This window comes from Saimiri boliviensis, chromosome 11, assembly GCF_048565385.1.
Source record: "Saimiri boliviensis isolate mSaiBol1 chromosome 11, mSaiBol1.pri, whole genome shotgun sequence".
NCBI lineage: Eukaryota > Metazoa > Chordata > Mammalia > Primates > Cebidae > Saimiri > Saimiri boliviensis.
This window is the reverse complement of record NC_133459.1, coordinates 107,541,064-107,565,149: the sequence shown is the minus strand read 5'-3', so window position 1 is coordinate 107,565,149 and position 24,086 is coordinate 107,541,064. Positions and strand designations below refer to the sequence as shown.

The 24,086-nt window shown below is 32.3% G+C and overlaps 1 protein-coding gene across 3 annotated transcripts in view; it reads right to left on the bottom strand.

The window, feature by feature from the left end:
* COL11A1 (collagen type XI alpha 1 chain) overlaps nt 1–24,086 on the bottom strand; it is a 215,055-nt gene that overhangs the window by 92,986 nt on the left and 97,983 nt on the right. For all 3 annotated transcript variants that reach the window (XM_074381332.1, XM_074381331.1, XM_003933240.4), the window contains 11 exons: nt 21,994–22,047; nt 20,757–20,801; nt 19,503–19,556; nt 19,377–19,421; nt 12,326–12,379; nt 10,371–10,478; nt 8,329–8,382; nt 3,499–3,552; nt 3,167–3,211; nt 2,965–3,018; nt 2,812–2,856 (listed from right to left, as the gene is read on the bottom strand). In XM_074381332.1, the coding sequence (XP_074237433.1) occupies nt 2,812–2,856; nt 2,965–3,018; nt 3,167–3,211; nt 3,499–3,552; nt 8,329–8,382; nt 10,371–10,478; nt 12,326–12,379; nt 19,377–19,421; nt 19,503–19,556; nt 20,757–20,801; nt 21,994–22,047 (612 nt within the window). The remainder of the gene's footprint in view (nt 1–2,811; nt 2,857–2,964; nt 3,019–3,166; nt 3,212–3,498; nt 3,553–8,328; nt 8,383–10,370; nt 10,479–12,325; nt 12,380–19,376; nt 19,422–19,502; nt 19,557–20,756; nt 20,802–21,993; nt 22,048–24,086) is intronic.

Here is a 24,086-nt window from a genome sequence, read left to right as displayed (position 1 = left end):
AGTAGGTCCCATTACAGTGACTCCATTGTTGGCAGAAAAAGTAATTAGTAAGAGATAATCCTTTATAGGCCCAGGACATAACAGTTGCATTTATTTAAAAAGATTTATGAAAGATAACATAAATAAAACTTCTTAAGTAATACACTTAGGCTAGGATTTATGTAGTTTTCTGATCAAAAATATAGTTTACTGAAGTTGACCTTCAATAGAATTTACTCTTTCTATTTACCAATCTAGCCTTCCCAGGAAAAATCTCATTACTATTCATAAGCCAATATTAGTTAAGAAATCATCACAAGTTTGTACAGTTTGTACTATTACCAGCATCTTACATTAAAACAGTAACTTCAAAGTTATATATAAAATCAACAAAAATAAGTGTCACATGAAACTACCAAAAACACTGGGCAAAATTTAGGAACTTATAAATTTTTAAACTCTTATTAAACTATGAAACTATGATTCCTAAATGAAATGTCATTTTAAGTACGAATTTAAAAAAATAGTATTCCTTCGATTATGTAGCAAACTCTATTTTCCTGATTTCTTAAAATGTCATTTTGCTATTTTTCAAATACAGTTTAAATTTAAATTCTTTAAGAATGAAACATTTCAAAAATCATTACTTTAAATAAAAATGCAAAATTGAATCTTTATAACATTTCACAGAAAGCATTCACATACTCTTTTTGTATTAATCAAAATAGTTTCCAGGTGGGATATAAAAAAATCCATAATGACTCAGTGTATAGATGGTGTTGAAGCCAGATCACCAGGTAAAATATCCAGTGCCTAGTTAAATTTGAGCTATAAATAAATAATAAATAACTTTAATATATCCTAAATATCACAAGAGACATACTTAATACTTATGACAAAAATAACTTATTTATATATAATTCAAATTTAACCAGATGTCTTGGTTCTGTCTGTTCCATTTTTGATTTCACTTAATTTGGTAATTCTAGACCTAACTAACAGCTATATTTAACCTTTAATAACCAGCATCCATGATCTACAAATCATTTTTATGAGGAATCATGTTTAATTTGTAGAATATCTTAATAAAAGTTTTTATAATCATATATATATATACATGTCATATATAACTATATAGTTAAATATAAATGTATTGTTACAGAGGGAGTCCATTGAAATGGGCAAAAATAGGTATTTCTTTTTCTAATCCAATGATACTACAGAATTAATTCCCTGAACTTTCCAACTGACATATTTTGAAGAAAATATTTTATGGCATTATATTTGCCATTTTTCAACTTTGTGCTTAAGACATGAACTAAGTGGTTCAAGATAATTAAAAATTCTTGGCAGAAAATGAAGGCATATTTGGGGTGAAATGTCTCATCAACCACAAGGAATACAGGAAATATGTTCTTCCTACACAGATATTGAAAACAGTATGTGAATATTTATCAAAAATAAATCCACCTAGATTACTAAAACAACAAAACACAACAAAAATTCTTCACTTTAATCCTTAAGAGGTACTTTTCTCACTCTCAAAGTGTTTTTAAAAGTAATCATACTGTTGGATGACAGTATTGTTTTTCAAATTAAAATGCAGTATCGGCAAAAGTATATTCACTTGTAAGGAAACATTGTTGATCATCACATTTTGGAAGACAAAACCAAATGCATGAGGAGAGAGTAAGTGGCATCTAAAAATAAAACTCATAGCTGTGCCATTTTTTGTTAAATTGTTCTACTTCATTTAATTATTTTGCCATTTTAGTTAATTTAAATGTATCTTATTAAAATGACTTTGACCATAAAATGCTTCAAATGAATGTATTATTTATGAGCTCAAAATTTACAGGATAAATAGACTTAATTTGGGAACAGTTCATCAAAAGTGAGAAACATTTAGTGGAAAGTTAATTAAATACAAACCAAAGACGTAAAGCAACTCTAATTAAATGTTTATTCTTGTTTGTTATCTACTCCTATTTTTGTCACAAATAGAAACTCAAGTTTTGCTCATTACTTCTACTCAAATAAAAATTATTCATTTTCAATTATAGGTTATGCATTGCAAGGCGTTTCTGTTTTCTGTAAAACACCTACTACACATTTCAAATAATAATATACAAAAATATATTAAACTGACTATATAATACTGAAAATTATTATAGAATATAAAGAAATGATTCTACTTTTTTAAGGGAATACAGATTCTAATATTTAAATTTTTATCAGGAATATAGCTTTAAAAAAATCTGGCAACAAAAATGCTATATTTTGCCAAAAAAAGCCAAACAAAGGGCATGCTTGTTCATATGTATTTGGTTTCATCATATATCAATTAAAAATCAATTTACTAAATAGTTATTCTATTTACTGGAATAGATGTTTCATCCTGAGTTGAATGTATATTGATTCTGGCTTAATGGCTACTGGTACCTTGTTTTTTACTGGCATGATATTGCTGACAGCTCTGTGAACAAAATGAGTATCAACATGGAAAGGAAGCAAGGCGGAGAGGGGGGCAAAAATGTTTCAAGCGTATTTAAAATTAAATATATATATATTGGCTTGACTGTAAGAGTGATACTTTAGTCCAGCCATACACATTTTTCTCATTTCTGAGAAACATAATTACTAGAAAATATTGATTAAGCTTTTTTTATTGGTGAAGGGAAATAAATTTAAAAATAAGTATTTTTAAACTCAGATTAGACTTTGTGGATAAATTTGCACTTGTATTAGCAGACATACATCTTTTCCTTGAAATCTAAATGCTTGCAGAAATAATGATTTTCATTTTCTATTACGTAGCTGTATTATACGTACTCTTTCACCTGGAGGGCCAGGAGGGCCATCACCACCTGAAGTGCCCTGGTACCAAGAAAAGAGAAAGAAAAATCAGTTTCCATTTATTCTCATAGCATCTGTCTAGAAAATGAACCTACGGCAACATCCAAACAGAAAATGTGCAGATGATACCTTTGGCCCGGGTTTCCCAGTGGGACCTCTTGCGCCTCTTGAACCTCGAGGACCCTGCCGATGAGAACAAAAGATGAACCTGAATTAGTGCCTGGCAAACCCAAAGGCACTGAATCAATTTTTATTTTTTTTAAAAATAAGTTATCTTTAAAAATTAAATTCAATATGAAAAATGCACATTGTTTTACATCAAAGCACCTACCGTTGGACCACGCTGACCTCGAGGGCCTGGTTTTCCAGCTACTCCCTATCAAAGACAGTTCAAACAATTTCAATATGCAGTATATCACAATAAATTATGAATCCGGTGCTGAGACTGAGTACTCATGCAAGAACATTATTCATTCATTCATTCATTCATGTATTCATTTAGAGACAGACTTGCTATGTTGCCCAGGCTGGCCTGGAACTACTGGATTCAAGCAATCCTCCACCTCACCCTCACAAATATCTGGGAATACAAGCACACACCACTATGTCTAGCTAAGGACATTTATATTACATAGTTGAAAACATTGTATTTATATATCATACCCGTGCACCTTTCTCTCCATTGGCACCTGGAAACCCAGGGAATCCAGTGGAACCCTACAATAATAAAAGTAATAAACAATAAACAAAAATGGCAATTAACATTTTCAGCCACAAAGTGTAATTTATTTTGGAACAGACTGATTTTCACACAGCTGTTAATATTTAAATTAAAAATATAAATTTTGAGATACCATACAGCTACCAATGAAGTAACTGAAAATTAACTTACAATGACATCTGAAATCCTGGAAGCATTGAAAGCACAAATTGATAAAACAGTTTAGTTTTAACCTTCTAAGTAAATGAATTAATCAAGTGTTATTACATCTCTGATTATAAAATAGTAATTACAGGACACTTTATAGAAAATATATTTCAATGTAAACTTCTATATATTTATAGCTTCAATTCTAAAAAAAAAATCCCATTTCACAAGCAGGAATAGTCAAATATTAAAATAGGCATTTTAGAAAATGTTTTTTCCTGAATTTATATTATCATTTATCTATAGTTACCATTTTTAGTTGAGTATTTTTACATTTTTACAACTGGACCAACTCATAGACTAAAAACCTTAATCCACTTTTTCTATCTGGTGTTTGAATACAACTATATCTAGCATAAAGTCGTCAGACAGTCAAGCATTAAAATTCCATTTTTTAGAATTCTGAAGACATAATTTCGAGATTTATGTTTGTTATGCATCAACTAAGTAAGTTTGTTACATTACTTATGGTCATTGAGTACAGTTTTTTTTTTTTTTCTGCAAAGTGAGGGCAATAATACATACCTTATAGGTACTTTGAAATTTGTAGGATTGAAAAAAAGAATGCTTGATATAAGAATAATAATCATATATAATAAATAATAATTATTGTAAATGTTATAAATTTATAAAAGCACAATTTCATTCACAAATGGCCACATTTTAAAGATAGATACAATATAATCCCCAATAACCACATTTTCTATATAATTTTACACATATATCTAGATTTTTATCTGCTCAGATATTTATTTGATCATGATTGTGATTAGCTTCCCTCATCACTGTCCCAAAATAAAGATTAGTGTTCAATCCTTGCTGCTCAACTTGCTAACTATGAGACCTTGAAAAAGAATGAGTGGAGAGTTTTCCTGTTTAGACCATTGTATGGATTAAGTGCAGTAATACATAAAATGTCTAGCAAAGAGTAGTAAACATCAAATTTTACAAACTTCCCCATACATTAAATTTATGAAAAGCAAAATTGGTGCATAATGTCTCCTTGGACTTGAATACATTCAAGCCTCCTTGGACTTGAATACATTTCTTTCTTTTTTTAATCTACTCATTTGCACTGAACTACCCCTAAAAATAATGTTTCTCCAAGTGATACAAGGCTCCTCTGTATCAGAATAATCCAGAGTAGTTGCTAAAAATATGGATTGCCAAGGCACATTCCACATCTACTGAAGTAGAATCAGACTCTCTGGCAGTGAGGTCCAATTTTTAACAACCTCTCCAGGTCACATGTACTGTGAAATCTGAGACGTCCTGGAAGTTGTATTCTTAGGCATGTACACTTAGAATAGCCAGGTGTAGAGTATTATTTACGCGCAGGAGGTAACTATTTAGCCCTATTCCCAACTTGAAAGTAGTGAATATTACACACTTATCAGGAAGGTAAGATGCTATCAATTTGTGTTTCTTACGCATTATTAAAGCAGCTAAGGAAAATTGTATGTGATGCCCATGGCAGCTGATAGTCAAAATAATAACCGGGAGGATACACTCTAAGCTGCTTTTTACAACCTGTTTTCCCATATGTGTCATTACATGCCTATATAGCTAACTTGTGATCAGTCTGAGAACAATTGTTAGGATGTATAATATTCACATACTAGGGAAATAAATTTCTGCACATTACATTTGGAAGACCTTTCAAAATCACTTTTCTTTCTCCACATAGAATCAGATAGTTATGTCTAGCACAGTATTACTATGTGACTATTACAGGAATGGGACAAATAAGTATAATCCTGTATAAAAACAAAAACTTTGAGGCAGGAGAGACAAATATTCAGTTCTGTCCTGACTAGAAGAGACAACTAAACATATTTATGAATACCTCATTTAAACAAACAGACATTATGTACCAATTTTGTATTTCATAAATTTATTTTCTTACATAATTTATGCTCTAGGAAATTGAGAGAAAACACACAAAAATGTCCAACCCACCAATTAATCTGTTGCATTTATGGAAATATTATTTTTTTGCTTCCCACATGAGGAATTATCACTAAAATATATAATTTCTTTTTTTAAAAATTTTTTTATTGCATTTTAGGTTTTGGGGTACATGTGAAGAACATGCAAGATTGTTGCATAGGTACACACATGGAGTTGTGATTATAATTTCTATGAAAATATAGTACCTATTTTTACATGGAAACACACAAAGGCCATAAAGTCAAAGATTAATTGTGAAATTGGCTCAGTCAATAAATGTGAAATTTTTAAAATGCTATCTGAAGTATAAAATTATCCTACCTTAAAATAGATTTTAGTTTATGGAACAGTTATCATTTTATAGCACATTGGTGCTACATCTTTTTGATACTTTTATAGTTAATACTGCTACTAAGAAATTAATATAATGTCCACTTACAGTCTTTAATCTGTGTGAAAGAGACTGGTAATGGAATTTCACTTTAGTAAAATAAAAATTTAAATTTATTCAAAATTCATCAGCTTACACACAGGAAAAAAAAATGTGAAGCTATTTTTGATCTTTGATGTCTCAATCAGTTTTTCATTTTGGAACAGAGAAACTTAAGAGCTTTTTGATCATAGAAATAATCAATGAGTTATGAAGAGAAACAATATGAAGAAATAAAGAACAAAATTTTGGATCTTTTGGTAAAAGTGTTAAAAAGTATTGGATACCTCTAGGAGGAAACATTTCTGTTTAGATACTCTACTGCATTTTGTTAATAAAAAGAATTCAAATAATACTGATCAGAGAATTAACTTAGGGGAAAAAACAAAATTTTAAGTAAATTCATAAAATAAAATTCTGCACATTCATATAATATTTTGACAATTTTCTATGTTTTCAATTCAAAACAAAACAATCATAAAATTTAACTTCATAAATAGATTAAGAATGCATGAAGTGATATAAGGACAGCTTGAGGTCCTGGATTATGCAGTGAATCATTCCTTTTTACTCATAATATTTGTGAAAATGCTTGACATTTGAAAGGATGCTAACTGGGAGACAGAGCAGCATAAAAGAGACAACATTTACATAGTAAAAAGCATTAATGTTCTGAGTACAGCCAGAAAATATTTAAATCATGCCTGTATTATTTTTATATCACAGAGGGCATAAATCTTATTTTAGAAGGGTTCAAAGGCATTACATTTGTCCCCTGCTACTCAAGAAAGTATTTTTTTTGGAAACTCAATGAAAAAATTGTAAGACAAAGCTATACAGCAAGCCTAAGAGAGTTTTATCACGTGGCAATGAGGGACCATAAGGACATGCGGTTTACAGATTCAAGGAGAAGGACATTTTTGTCTCCCATCGTTATACCTGAAACTTATAAATAGATATATATTTAAGAAAGTTACAGAAGCAGGATTTGCCCTATCTATTGTGTCTGTTATGCCTGTATGGGTCAAATTCAATAAGCAGATAGCTTGATATAATCTCATGTACATACAATTAAAAGAATGACATAAATGAAACTACCCAGCACTTCTCTGTGCCCTCCCATATCATAACTACTGTTATTAATAATCATCATTGATATATTAATTAAATTAACAAGCTTAATTTAACTACTGAATGTATCAAGTGGATCCTTAACAAAGGGTTACGATTGGTTTGAGAAAAATAGTACACCATGGTAAATATGCATTTTTAAAACCATATTTTTATGCTTAAAATATATATACTTCAAATAGCTAAAAAAAGAGATTTGAGTGATACAACAAATTGAATCGTGGCTCCTCAAAAGATATATCCATATCCAAATCTATGAATGTTACCTTACTTGAAAAAAAAAATCTTGCCAAACATTATTAAATTAAGGAAATGAGATCCTCCTGGATTGTCCAGCTGGTCCCTAAATCCAATGGCAAATGCCCTTAAAAAAGACAGAAGAGAAGAAGATGCACAGAAAGAGGGCCATATAAAGAAGGGGACAGAGACTGATTTTATGAAGCCACAAGCCAAGGCATGCCTGGGGCCACCAGAAGCAGGGAGAGGTAAGGACAGATTCTTTACTAGAAGCAGAGGCAGCATGGCTCTGGGACACCTTGATTTCATACTTCTGGCCTCCGGAACTGTAAGACAGTGAATTTCTATTGTTTTAAGTTAATAAGTTTGTGGAAGTTTGTTATGGAAACCCTGGAAAAAAATACTCATGGAAATGAGGGTAATAGACATTGTGAAAGGTGTATTAATTAAAAACAAATCAAGTGATAATTTAAAATCTTAGGGCAATAGAAAGGAAATCAAAAGCTATTGTCCATCAAATGTCATCCATGTTAAAACTTCCAGATATACTAGGATAGTTCTTATTCCAATCGGAAAGAAGTACCGATTATGCCTTCCTTTCATGACTGATCTCCAAAAATGCTGCAATCCATAATCACCTACGCTCTTTGAGCTCCCAGCACTCCAGCTGTCGACATACCCTGTGATTTTCCCTTGCGAAATTATTTTTCAGTACTCATCATAACACAGATGTGTTACAAACTGTAAGGTAACCATATGTGATTAATATTGTCTCCACAAAATGTTAATAAACGATAAACATATCAAGCTGTTTTACCTTTGGACCTTGTCTTCCTGGATATCCTGGTAATCCTGGAACTCCAAGTTTCCCCTATAGTTAAAATATATAATAATACAAGTAATATTTTAAGTTGAATTAAGTTTACATAACTTTAGCATTTTGTCTAAATATGAGAATCACGTATTGTACAGTCAAAAGAAGATTTTCAAGTTTTGATCATTATTTACCTTCATTATGTTTTTTCATGGAATAAGAAAATTGTTGCTTTGAACATATTTCTAATGTGATAACGTTGTCTAACTTAACCTTTGTTGTATAAGTGATGGTACCTTCTTTAGGTATATGAATCCTGTGCTTTTAAAGAGAACTCTAACTCCTTTGTGAATTCTAAAGCACAGTTAAAAATACTCCTAAGCTTTTTTCAACATTAAATACTATTTTAAATTAGTTGATGTAATTGGCACAATATTTAGATTTTATCACTCCAACAAGAGTCAATCTTTTTGATAAAGTTATTTCATTTATCCCAGTCTAAATATAAAACAAGAGATCATAAGTTTTCTCAGTAAGTAAACCTTAGATAAGCAAAGAAATTCAGAAATAAATTTTAAGCCAAATTTCTTCTTTCACTCTGATGTCTTGGAATATCTGGATTAATAAATATAATATGTATTCAGAGCTTTAGCTAATAATGATGGTTTTTGTGGAGTGTTTATTCTTCTAAGCAGATAACTGAATATGTTATTTTCTTCCAGTGCAATGAGGTTACATTCAATCTAAAAGTGCTAAAACAAATTTTAAGTTATAATGAAGTCCAACAATGTGTAACAAATACCAGATGGTTTAAAATATTATCCTAAACAATTCACATCCCTAAAATTTCTATCTGAACAAAGCATTAATTTAAATAACAGGCAGAAAGATAAAAAATAAATGAATTGAATAAATTTTCTTTCTGAGATAGGATGGAGGGAGCTTCTATTTTCTTTTATTCTATTTTATAGAATAATGGCATGTTTATTTTAGAAAATATAGGCATATACATATAGAAAAGGATTTGAATTATACCAACAAGAGATTATTATTGATATTTTGATTTAGTGGACATAATGCCATAACACTTGTCCTAGACATTTCTCATTAACTTCCCAGTATATTTCAAAAATTTGCCATGTCACTAAATACTCCATAAAGGCAAATTATAATGTTGTCTAATATTTATTGAAATGTAAGTGTAATGGTTGCAAACATTTTTGACACAATACATAATACCCAGTGTTTCTCAAAACAATGAATATTACAATTATCTGGATATGTTTTAAAACATATTGATACTTGTGTCAAGCCCAGATTAAAATTAAAGTCTCTTGAAGTTGGGCCTGAATACCAGTAATTTTTAATATACTTATTATGTGAGCTGCATATTTAAGTGGAAAAAATAAAAGATGATTCTACTGGGTCCAAAACCACAAGTAGACCCTCTTTCATTGATTCTTTCATCATTTAATGGCACATCCTTTAATTCTAAACATCTAATGTGGAAGAGTTCTAAGAGTAGCTGATTCTACATGGCTGAGGAGGACACACGGGACTGGAAAACGAGGAGTGACAAAAGAGGTATCCATCTCATGATTTTACTTCATAGGAGTATTTAATAGGAAATTAATTTAATCCCCTATTAAAATATAGACTACACACACACACACACACACACACACACACGAATGAAAGAAAAGGAATCATTTGAATTCAATCCACAAGAGATTATTATTTATATGTGGCTTTAGTGTACATAATGTGATAATACTTGTCATAGACATTTCTTGCTTTTTTAACAAATCTAACTTCACAGTGCATTACTGAAAATTTACCATGTCACTAAATACTTCATGAAAGCACATTTAATGTTGCCTGATATGACATTGAAATGTAATGATTGCAAATTTAAAATGATAATGACACATTTTATCTTTAAGGTATTAAGAACTCAATTTCTGACACCAGTTATTGAAAGAATTTAAAATGATAACGAAACTTCATCTGCAAGAGTACCTGTGGATTTAAAGTCATTGACTAACCTTTTCTCCTGCTTGACCAGAAGGACCTGGGTCTCCAGTTGGGCCTGCTCTACCTTTGGGGCCTTCAGGGCCGTCTTCCCCTCTTGGGCCAATTTGACCAACTTCTCCCTGAGGCACAGAGTAACAATATTCTTATGAGTGAAAACGAAACTGCCCTTACAAAGATTATAACAGTGAACAAATTATGACAGTGAAAGGGATCTGATCTGACAAACTTCATCTTGCCTTTTACCTTCAAACTGCCCTTGATCATTCCTGGGCATGGGCCAAGCTAACATTGAGAGAAATGTAGTTTATAGTTCAAATGATGATAGCTATTCCCCAGACAAATCTGCCTTCGTAAAAACTAATACAAGGCCACAAGGTTAGAATTATGAGAGGGGTGTAAATTCCACTAAAATGTGGGCATAGTAAAGAGTGACTAGTCATTGTTCCTAAAGTTACAATGTTTATAACTTTCCCAATTACTCCTGTAAATAACATCACTATGTAGAATATAAGACTGACCTTTTGAGATGTCTTTTCAGACTTTTGCATTTCTGACAACCAGATGACTTCACCCAGACCCATGACTTGTGACTTAAGTGGTCCCGTGGTCCCGAGCCAGAAGCTGACTCAGCACACAAGAACCATTTTCCACCCCTGTGATTGCACCTCAACCAGGCAGCAGCTCCCATTTCCTAGCCCCTTGCCCACCAAACTATCTTTAAAAACCCTATCCTCCAAATTTTTGGGAAGGCTGATTTGAGTAATAATAAAACTCCAGTCTTGTATTCAGCCAACTCTATGTGTATTAAACTCTTTCTCTATTGCCATTTCCATCTTGATAAATCAGCTCTGCCTGGGCAGCAGGCAAGATAAACCCATTGGCCGGTTACAAAAATATATTTGGAGAATGAAAGGCATGAATTGCAGTCTTCTGGAAAGTCAGAGTTTTCAACTTTGGTGTGTTTACTCAGTTTTTGTTCATGACAACAAGACTTGAAAGTGTTTGACTTCTATTTAATAAATGACTGAATATATTCCGACATTTGAAAATCTACAAAAGTCTGATGCTACCATATATGACATTAAATTGCTTTTAAAACATCTGTGTTGCAGAGAGAAAGGGAAAAAATAATAATAAAGATCGGTCAGTAGCTTTGGAAATTACTGTTTGGAACACAAGAAAAATATCTCTATTTTTTATGTGGCTTTTATCTTTAATGTTTAAGAGCTTGTATATGGATGCTATTGCCCTCAATCCTGCATGCAGACTTCATTTGAATTTTAGGAAAACACATCTTTCCTATAGAATGCTTCTTTGCTCAGATGTATCAGGTACTAGTATATTAATTAAAATAAATCTTCCCAATAAAGCATTTAATTTACTTTAGATAACTAATATTTCCATTTGTTTTCTATAATGTGTCATTAGAAAAAAATTACTATTTTTACATTTGAAAATTGAACACCATCATACAATAAAAATTCATGAAAGCTGCAGACATATACTTCGAGGCAGCATAGCTCATTATATATGAACAAAATTTAGAACAAACTTATCAAAATACTCCTACTAATTTGATCATAACTTTCTAATGTCCTGTGTATAAACAATACCAACACGTGTGTGTGTCCGCACGCACAAACGTGTGCATGTTTATTATGGAACTTATGGAAATATATCATCTAAAAGACAATTGGTATTACACTATCTCCACAAAAATTAACATGCCTAAATCTTGGTATAAAAACTTAAAATGAGCAAAGACTTGGGTAATACAAACATTTTATTTATCCTGTGCTTGCTATGCACATATATATATGTGTATATATACATATATATGTATATATATAAATGCATATATATTTTTTCCTTTACTTATCTTTAACATTTTAAATATATATATATATACATATATATATATATATACATACATATATGTACTAGTGCACATTTTCTTTATACTTACTCTGTCACCTTTAAGACCCATGTCCCCTTTGAATCCTGGAAAACCATCTTCACCCTAAAACATTATAAAAAGAATTAAATAGGAGTTTAATCAGTCCTTTGGAGTGATCTAAAATATTGCTATAAAAAATTATGTGCTCATAATGAGGACTAATTATTTTTGAGAAATATGAATGCTAGTTTTAAAACCTCCTCCTCCCTCTTCCACCTCCAGCCACAGATTCTGATCCCCACTATCATCTCATTTTTTCACAATTATTCGCTATAAATTACCCTATGATATTTTTCACAAATATGTTCATTAAATCTTCTTTTATGATGGAAATAACCATTCTCTCATAACAACATGTATTCTATACTAGTTAAACAAATTAAAAGTGAATATTTAGCCTGGTGTGGTGGTTCATGCCTGTAATCCCAGCAGTTTAGGAGGCCGAGGTGAAAAGATTGTTCAAGCCCAGGAGTTTGAGGCCAGCCTGGGCAACATGGCAAAACCCCGTCTCTATAAAAAATGCAAAAATTAGCCAGGTGTGGGAACACGTGCCTGTAATCACAGCTACTCAAAGAAACTGCAGTGGGAGGATCGCTTGAGCCCAGGAGTCAAGGCTGCAGTAAGCCATGATCGTGCTACCGCAGTCTAGCCTGGTGACAGAGCAAGAACTTGCTGCCCCACCCAAACCCTCCCCAGAAAACAAAAAAAGAAAACACTTAAATAATTATCATTTTAGCTTTGTATTACAAGAGCTCTGGATTAACAAATAAAATAAATAAAATGATTTTCCCTTAATTTACTAATTTATGCCTATGAATTCTATATTGTATATTTTTTATCATATCCTTTAGATAAATGCTTTCTAGCTCAATGTGATCTGTATCTTACAATCTCCTTTCAAGTAAAATTAATTTTATAAAATAGAAATTAATAATATCCTTTACATGTCAAATTGTTCATTATGGCACTATATGCACAGAGCAATAATGCTGAAAACTGGGACTCCTTTAATAAAGAGAGGAGCAATTTTGGCTATGGAAATATATTCTATCATTCTTATTGAAACCCGAATTTTTAAGTAACTTTCATAAACACCCTTACTATCGCTTAAGTTCAAGAAAAAAATAAATTACTAAGAAATAATCATTCATGTATTCAATAAAATTAATTGAACAATTATTCAAAGTGTTGTGGAATATTTTGAGGTTTTTGTTTTACTAGCAAAATCTGAAAGTAGGACAGGCACGGTGGCTCATGCCAGTAATCCCAGCACTTTGGGAGGCCGAGGCGGGTGGATCATCCAAGGTAAGGAGTTCGAGACCAGCTTGGCCAACACGGTGAAACGTCATTTCTACTAAAAATACAAAAATTAGCAGGGCATGGTGCTGGGTGCCTGTTACCCCAGCTACTCAGGAGGCTGCACACAAGAGTTGCTTGAACCTAGGAGGTGGAGGTTGCAGTGAACAGAGATCTGTCTGCTGCACTCCGGGTTTGGCAACAGCTGTCCCCTGCCATCCACCGCAAAAAAATAAATAAATAAATAAATAAATAAATAAATAAATAAAACACTCTGAAAGTGGGACATTTGCAGTCATTTTGGTACAGATGAAGTAGAAAGGGTGCTCAGAGAAGAAAGCCAAAATGGTGATAACAATGTATGGTGCTGTTGGAGAGGGGGGTGAGGCAGGAGGTTAATGAGGAGGGTTTGATGGAGGGGATTGTATTTCAGTTGGTAGTAAGAAATGGATTTAATTTGAGAATTTCAGAAAAGAACATTTTGGGATGTGTGTGAAAACAAAGCGAGGAAGGATAGGCCCAAATACCTCCACGCCTTGCTGCCTAGATGGCCTCTGAATAATACAAAATTGGTCACAACAATTTTTTCTTTAAAATATCACAATGGTGTCAAGTTGCTAATAATCCATATAAGGTACCTCCATTTACCAAATGATCTAGCCCTTGTTCACTTCTTCAGCCTTTTGTCTTGAATTCCTCCTAAAATTAACCTCTCCATCCTGTGGCCTTCACTGAATATTTATTAGTCCAACAATATGCTGTCCTAAATTAACTAGATCATAGGTTGCTTTCCTTCTACTAAATGGCTGAACACAAGAATCCTGCCTGATTAACCTGTGAGTTTCCAGTGCCAAACATGTTTTGGAACTTCAGTGACCATAACGTTCAATAATCATTTACTAAAGGCCTCAGGGTGAGTTTGGCAAGGTATATTAAAGTCTGGAAAATACCAAATACTGGGTAATTACCAACATATGAGACCTAACCCTGGAAAAAGAGCTTCAAACTGGTATCTCAAATACACAAATAATTCTGGCATGCCTGGAGTTTTGTGTTTGTTTATTTTTCTCAAGAGAAACCATGCCATTTTCACCATCCTGCCCATAAAGTGGCCTTGTAAGAAGGAGGATGCTCTCTGTACTGAATGTGACTGGGCAAAGGCAGAGGCTTAAGAGCTGAAAATGACCACTTAACGTGTTATTGACAACTGTCTTCATTACCTTCTCCCAGCAGAAAAACATAATTACACACTTAGTTGCCACACTTAGTTTACAGAATACTGCACTTCATGTCAAAAATCACTGATAGTTTTTAGAATTGTTTCAGAGTTTTATTTTTTACTTATTTTTACAGTAAGAACTCAGTCGATAGCGAGGCTATTTTTCTCGTGTTTTGGATTTCAGCAGATTCACGTTTTTAAAACAATTAGATGATTCAATTAGGTATTTCCTTACAACAAATATCATTTTTTAACAAGTGACATATTAAGTTATTAAGATTTCTAGTATTAAAATGATTAGATAAGAAAAAAAGAAAACATAGTTTTAGAAGATGTATAAAGGTGGAATTCATCTATGCCACCCAATTTATTGAACTGTGTTGCTCTAGGCTTAAGAGACAAATCTGCAGCTAAAAAATAGAGAATTTTAGTCATAATTAAAGTATTAACTTGCTATTTTACTTTTGGTTAACAACTAAAATCATTATATATAAAATATTTTCCATTTTCTTCTGTCTCTTTTGAGAGAAATGATCAATTATCTTGCATACTCAGCAAAACAAAATAAATAAGGCACATTAAAAATTCATCAGGATTTAATCCTTCATAGTTTGAAAATATAAAGAATTCTTAACATTAAAAAATTTAACTAATATCTATGCAAAATTTCTCTAAATCTGGAATTTAGAAAAATAAATTGTAATCTGTAATAGATGTAATTTACTACTTGATTTGTATATTAGATAGAATAAAAGATATGGCTGAAAAATGTCTTTAAAAATTTTTAGGACATTTTCTTTATTTTACAGGCTTCAAATGAGGGTCAGAAAAAGTAAGCTGGAAAACTAGAATGAGAACCCAGAGCTTTTGCTTTCCAATTTAAAATTTTAGCTATTTTCCTCTCTATATATACTTGCATCTTCTAAGACTATACACCCTCAAAACAATGAACAATTGTTAAGATGTTTCCCTACATATATAAAATATATCTTAATTTTTTCTATATGGCTTTGTCCTCACATATATCTAGTCACTTACATATATAGGTATTTTCTTTTTCTTTACAGATTGAGTTTTGTTCTTGTTGCCCAGGCTAGAGTGCAATGGTGAGATCTCGACTCATTGCAACCTCCGCCTCCCAGGTTCAAGTGATTATCCTGCCTCAGCCTCCTGAGTAGCTGGGATTACAGGCTCCCGTCACTATGCCCAGCTAATTATTTGTATTTTTAGTAAAGACAGCGTTTTTCTGTGTTGGCCAGGCTGATCTCAAACTCTTGACCTGAGGCTATCTACCCGCCTTGGCCTCCCAAAGTGCTGGGATTACAAGCATGAGCCATTGCCTCCAGCCTAGTCATTTGTTGTTTTATTTGCTTTCGTCACTTTGCAAATCTCCTAACAAGTTTTAGCAGTTAACAACATCCCCATCCCAGTCAGGCACTTTTCTTTTAAACACTGCCTAGTCCCTCTAAAATTCCTTGATAGGCACCAATTCCAGAGAAAAACATTTGAATTGATGCTTAAAAGTCTTAACAAGAAAAATTCTAAACAGAGACAATATTTTTAGTATAGGTAACCTACAAATCACATGTGAAACTGTACCTGATTCGCCACTGTGCTCCTTTGTCAATTCAGTGAGACACTATACAGACTTGGTATCTAGGGGTGATTGATTCCAGAACCCTAACCCACCTCCTTATACCAAAATCTGTGGATGCTCAAGTTCTTGATATAAAATGAATGAGATAGTATTCACTTTTAGCCTACCCACGTTCTCCTGTATACTTGAAATCACCTCTAAATTACTTATAATACCTAACAAAATTTAAATGCCATATAGTTTTCATATTACATATTTTTAAAATTATTATTATTGTGTATTGCTGCATTGCAGTTTTTTTTTGTTTTGTTTTGTTTTGTTTTTGTCTCAATCTGTCATCCTGGCTGGAGTATAGTAGCTTAATCATAGCTTATTGCAGCCTGGATCTCCTGAGCTCAAGCAACTCTCCCTCCTCAACCTCCCAAGTAGCTGGGACTACAGGTGCGTATCAAAGCACCTGGATAATTTTAAAAATACTTTGTAGAGATGAGGTCTCACTATGTTGCCCAGGCTGGCCTTGAATTACTGGGCGTAGGCAATCGTCCTGCTTTGGCATCCCAAAGTGTTGGGATTATAGGCATGTGCCACTATGCCCAGTCATACTGTAATTTTTAATTTAATGTTTTTGTTTTTTAAGTATCTTTGATCTGTGGTTTATGGAATCCATGGATCCAAAACCCATAGGGGAGCCAATGGGTACTCTGAAGTTAATCTATAGTGATCAGGATGAACTGAGATTACTGTAAAGTAGCTGAGTTAATATGACATGCCTGGCCTTTTTCATACAATATATCTGACAATTTATAAGGGAAAGAGGTTTACTTTTAGTATATAACAGCAGTTTTTTTTTTTTTTCAGATAAATCATAATGGATATAATAAATCCATCCCGGCCAGGCATGGTGGCTCAAGACTGTAAGTAATCCCAGCACTTTGGGAGGCCGAGGTGGGTGGATCACGAGGTCAAGAGATTGAGACCATCCTGGCCAACATGGTGAAATCCCGTCTCTACTGAAAATACAAAAATTAGCTGGGCGTGGTGGTGTGCGCCTGTAGTCCCAGCTTCTTGGGAGGCTGAGGCAGGAGAATTGCTTCAACCCAGGAGGTGGCGGTTGCAGTGAGCCAAGATTGTGCCACTGCACTCCAGCCTGATGACAGAGTGAGACTGTCTCAAAAAAAAGAAAAAAAAAAGTTCATCCCTTTTTGTTATGCATTCCTTATTGGTACCAAATTTACAAATAAGCCTTTTGATAATATTGTATAAAAATAAATGACTGTCCTTGAAAAAATATTAGCATTTGACTTTTTTTTGGATATTTGACACCCAAATCTCAGGTTGAAATGTAATCCCCAATGTTGGAAGTGGAACCTGTTGGGAGGTGATATGATCCTGGGGGTGGATTTCTCATGAATGGTTTAGCACCATCCACCTGATGCTCTCCTCCTGATAGCGAGTGAGTTCTCAGGAGATCTGATTGTATAAAAACGTGTGGAATCTTCTTCACCTCTCCTGCTCCTGCTTCCAGCACACAGGAAACCAATGCCCTCTTTGCTTTTCACCATGACTAGAAGCTTCCTGAGGACTTCCAAGAAGCAGATGTCAATATGCTTTCTGTGCAGCCTGCACAACTGTGAGCCAATTAAACCTCTTTTCTCTGAAATTATCCAGTCTCAGATATTTCTTTATAGTAGTGCAAGAACAGTGTAATAGAGTATGGTATTATGCATATAATATTAGAGTATGATATTAGCAATAGTTGATACCCATGTATATCTCACCAAACCTAGCAATATTTATACTATAAAACTATGTTTTGTTTTAACTTCATGTGTAATTTTGTAGTAAGAATTAATTCAATACTGATTCTGAGTGTATTAGTTCATTTTTACACTGCTATAAAGATATTACCTGAGTCTGTGTAAACTATATGGGAAAGAGGTTTAATTGACTCACAGCTCCCCATGGATAGAGAGGCCTCAGGAAACTTACAATCATGGAAGAAGGCAAAGGAGAAACAAGTACCTTCTTCACAAGGTGGCAGGAGAAAAATGAAGAGAGAAGGGAGAAGCACCAGACACTTATCAAACAACCACATCTCGTTTAAAACACACTCACTATCAGGAAAATCATAGAGGAAACCGCCCCCATAATCCAATCACTTCCCACCAGGTGGCTCCCTAGACAGGTGGGAATTACAATTTGGATTATAATTTGAGATGAGATTTGGGTGGGCACATAAACTCTATCAGAGTAATGTCATTCCCTTTGCATTTCATCATAATCTTTGAAGGATTTGGACTCTGAACTCCTATTAAATGTATCCTTGAAAAAAAATCTGAATTTCCTATTCTTCAGCAAAAGCCAGTTATCTATAAATGCCCTATAAAATATGCATGTCATATTCATTCATAGTTTTAGGTATGCTATTTCATTAACTTCTGGCTGACTTTAATTTTCTCTCTCTCTTATTAACACTTTTGATTTCTGTATAATATATAGAAAGACTTCCTCTTTCCCCAGTTCATTTAGTGTACTTCTAACTTTCCTGTTTTGTACCAATTTTTAAAAAACAAATTTTGGGGATTTCAGTAGGAAAAAAAGGAATAAACATTTATCTGTCATGCATCAAACTGGATAACATCTAAATACTGTAGCAAATCAATTCCTAAGGCCAACCCCATGGTTCACAAAACTTATGCATATATTTAAAAATGCAGAATTAATTCTCTTTATGACATATGTTACTTCCTATTCTAGTATTTAGCCCTCATCACAAGATATAAGACATTGTTTTTAAGTTGCCAGGATATAGGGTACAAAATCAGACTAGCATTGTGTAGTATGTAAGTAATCACTCAATATACACAAGAAATAAAATGTCTCTTGAATAACTTTAAATGTTAACATAATATATAAAAATTAAAACTATCTAAACAATTATATTTTACCTTTTCACCTTTAGATCCCTTGAGACCTCTGACACCATCTGCTCCCTATGGAATAAATTAGAAGTATTACATGACTATAACACTTCGCATTGAAAGTAAATAATGTGAAAACAATTTAAGAGTTACCTTTACTCCTCGGGGGCCAGGGTAGCCAATAGGACCCTGTGGACCAGGAGGACCCTGAAAAAGATTAATTATTTCTTATATGTATAATAAATTGAAAGTGCCACTCATTTACATATGATAATTTCACCAAATAATCTATAAGGATATGGTTTATTTCTACTGCTAATATTTGATAAAGACTTTTTGGTAGTTTACTCTTTGTTTCTAGAATCGGATATGATGGAAAAAAATGTGACTAGCACCACTCACTCAAAATTTATTATGTCATAAACTAATGCTAAAATAAGATATTTAAATGGGCCAATAAGGTAAATCTTATAAGCATGTAAAATAATGTAAACAATTCAATAATTAATAATTAGATTTTCAACCTAAAAATATGCTATTCTCAATGTCTATAACAGAGAGTTATTGAAATAGCAACAGGTTCCATAATTTCAAATAGAAAATTATACATTTGTAGCGTTCACTTCATCAAGAATATAATCAAAATTATATATCTTCCACAGCTGGTTTTATTTCTCTAGTCCACCTAGAGAAAGCATTCTATAAATCATAATTTATAATTTCTACAGTAATACTGAAATTTTAATGCTGTTTTAAAAGAATTCAAAACAACTGTAAACAAAATGATCCTACACCTGCTACTGTAATCTAAAGTAGTACTAACATTGAATATGCACGTATTATATTTCACTTTGATATTTTGATAACCATTGGTCTTAAATTTAACATTTTCTTAGATAAGTTACCAGAAAGTAATAATAAAATTGTTACTGAACATAAGCAGTTCAGTGACACTGAGCAATTCTTCTCCAATTTCATTGTTTTATGTTATTACCATTTACTCCATATATAATACACATGCAGAATGTGCATGTATCCTGGCCATGGGAATATTGTTAAAAAACAAAGAACATAGTCTAATTTCTAAAATTACTAATATAAAATTAAAAATAGTCTCAGATATATTTTTTACACCAAAATAACTATATGAACGTGAGTTCTGTTTAAATGTTAAGAAAAATTCTTTAGTAAGATCTACTTACACTAAAGATGAGACATATCTGATATTTTCTAACATATCCCTTAGTGATCATAGCAGAACATATGTGTGTGTGTGTGTGTGTGTATATATATATATATATATATATATATATATATATATATATGAGAGATGACCAAATTAAGCCATTTTCCATTTTCTCTTGGAAATTTAGTGACAGGGCACATAAATGAATACTTGGAACCTACCAGAGCACCCTTTTCTCCAGACTGGCCTTCTTTCCCAGGATGACCCTATATTTAGCAAAAACATACACTAATAAGATTCAATAATAACACAGTTGATAAGGTATGAAAGTATTTCTTTTGTTATCAAATCTATTGAAATCTTACTATTTTAAGTTTCAAAAAGAATGAACGTTTTGGCATCAATGTATATGGCTTTAAATAAATTTGAAACTATGGCATTTGGTAGTAAACATAATAAGTTTATATTTGATGGATGTTAAGTTTCTTCAAATACATAATGTATTTGAGGAAGCTTAGAAAAAGCACATAAAACAATACATATTGTTCATTAACAATTCAACCCCAGCATCAATTAGAGTCTTATATAAAGGTATTTAAACCTGCCATATATTTTGCAAATTTATCAAATAATTATATGTGCACCTTCAAAGGGGGCACTAAGCCATGGGTAGGACAACTGAAAATACAGCAAGATCATAAATACTAACAATATTAATAATCAACATATTGAGATTCAGTAAACAAAAATGTATAGCCACATCACAATTTATACTCAATAACAAGGAGAGGTAGGATGAGACATCTTACATTCTAGCTCCAAAAATACAAATATGTAGTTTAAAGAGGAAAAAAAAATCTGTAAATAACAAGCATTTTAATATAATAACTGTAGAGATTATATACTTCCATTATTTATTATGACTTACAGGGAAATAATAAATATTGCTATATTTCCAGAAAAGAAAGAAATCCCTGAAGGCTGAGGTCTTTTCATGGATGATATCTGAGAAAATTTATGAATGGTGAGGAACTTCACCAGAAACAGATACTTTGAAAAGGAGGGGAAGATGGAGAAGGGCTCTCTATGAAAAGAAACAGAGTAGAAAAGGTAAGGTGATAGAAAATTTAGATCATGCTAAGAAACTGTGATTGGACCTGCTTACCTGCAGCTAATGGTTAAGGAGGAAGTAAAAAAATATATATATATATATGAGATTCTAGGAAGGCTCTAGCTTAGAGTGCCAAATGAGTTTCTACAAAGGCCACTGTGAGCTCATTAAAGATTTTGCAATAGAGAAGTGACATGATAAAAAGGTATTTTGGTGAGATCAATGTTTAATTAATGGCTCAATTCATTTTTATTACTGACCTCATATAGTCATTTCTAAAACACATATAATATCTATTTTTAAAGATAATGTAAAGTAATTTTAATGGCCATGTAGCTGCTACTTACAGGAGGCCCATCAGCACCAGGAAGTCCAGCAAGTCCAGGTTTTCCTTGTGGTCCCTTATCAAATAGAGAAAATAAATTATTAAAAAATAAATATTCCAAGGTATAAGTGGTCAACTAAAAAAAAAAAAAAGAAAAAGAAAATAAAAATAAAAATAATTTTGAAAAGCTTTAACTTGTATATATACTACTAATGAAATTCTTATCTTGAGTCACTGGCTTCAATCTATAAGTAATAACCATTTAATTAACTTTTTAATATATTATTTGGATAAAATGCCATATCAAGATAAATTTAAACCAAATTTAACATATCAAAGGTATGCTAGATTTTAGCCTTCTTCTAATCCTAGATGTGTCTTTTTCTAAATTAGAAAATTATTTTTTGGGATACCACAATAAACTGAAGTTTAGAGAACAAAAAGGAAAGCAATATAGGTCAAAATGTGTTGATTTATGTCATTAAAAAGTAAACATTGGATTTTTCCATCAATAATATTAATAAGTACTAATTCAAAAAATTACAATAGTAACATTTATAAAACACCATTAATTATTAAAATATTTTGTGAAATGTTATGGTGTGATAGTTACTCATAGGAGATGAAGGAAAGTAAATCTATTTTAATGTAAAATAATATATCCTAATAGGTAAACCAACAAAATAATAACAAAGTAATAATTCAACAGATCACTCTAATTCACATTTAACCACACAGTTTCAAATCACGTTGAACACAACCATTGCTAAGTTTGGAACATGGTAAGAATCACTATTACAAGAACCAGATCCTTTCTCAGGAGAAAAGTAGACATTCTTCTAAGAATATTAAATTTATAAAGTTCCTAGAGCATAAATCATTATTATTTGCTGATCAAGTTATTATCCAGGATTCAGAAACAATAGGAAAGTCAAGGATATATTGGCAAGCCTAAATCCTGGGCATATTTTTGGGCTTCTTCCATTCTCAAAGAGTAAATGTAATCATTTTATTCACATTCCTTACATTGCAGTTTTACAAGAAAGTTCCAAGTAAATCAGAATAGAACAAAAAATAATTAAAAGTAAACTTTAAATTGAAAAATTAAAATTTTGTAATCAAAAGTAATGACATCTCATTTAAAGGACTGCATGATTCAATCCTCTTCACCTGTCTGCAAAGTCATATTCAATCAAGTAATTTAACACCATGTAATAAGAATTATTAAACACAAAATTTTTACTACCATCGTTTTTCCTGTAATTTAAATTACCTTTTTCTCTCAAGGCAAAATGTAGTACACAAAGATACATTTCATTAATTATTATTATCAGCAAATGTGATATTTTTATGACAATGACCTTTTGCATATTAAATGCTGTATGGATTTTTATGTTGCTATATACTTGAGAATAGACAAGAGGCCAGGAGTGGTGGTGGCTCACACCTGTAATCCCAGCATGTTGAGAGGCCTAGGCGGGCTGATCACTTCAGACCAGAAACTTGAGACCAGCCTAGGCAACATGCTCAAACCCTATCTCTACTAAAAATACAAAAATTAGCAAGCCCTGGTGGTGTATGCCTGTAACCCCAGCTACTAGGGAGGCTGAGGCAGGAGGATTGCTTGAACCAGGGAGGCAGAAGTTGCAGTGAGTGAAGATCGCTGCACTGCACTCCAGCCTGGTGGCAGAACAAGGCCATCTCAAAAAGTAATGATAATAATAATAAAATAAATAAATAATAGGCAAGAAATATTAAAACTCTTGAACTAGAAGATGGTTATTTAATCAAACTAAAATGAAGAAATCTCTTTTAGAATGGAAGTTCCATGACAGCAGAATATTTTCTGCTTTCTTAACTGTTTGCTGTTTCCTTGGAGGGATGGGGAAAAAAGTTGAGAGAATGTCATATTTTTTAGATTTTAATAAAATAGTAAAAGTTTATTGAATGTTTCTATGTACTGTTAGGCAATTTATATGCATTGTCCAGTTTCTCAAATAATTACAAGAAATAGTATGAACTAAGAGTTCGGGTAAATTAGCCAATGTGAATGTGTGACAGCATTGCAACGTGGATGAACCTAGGTTCCTATCCATGGCTTCAAAGTTCCTCCCT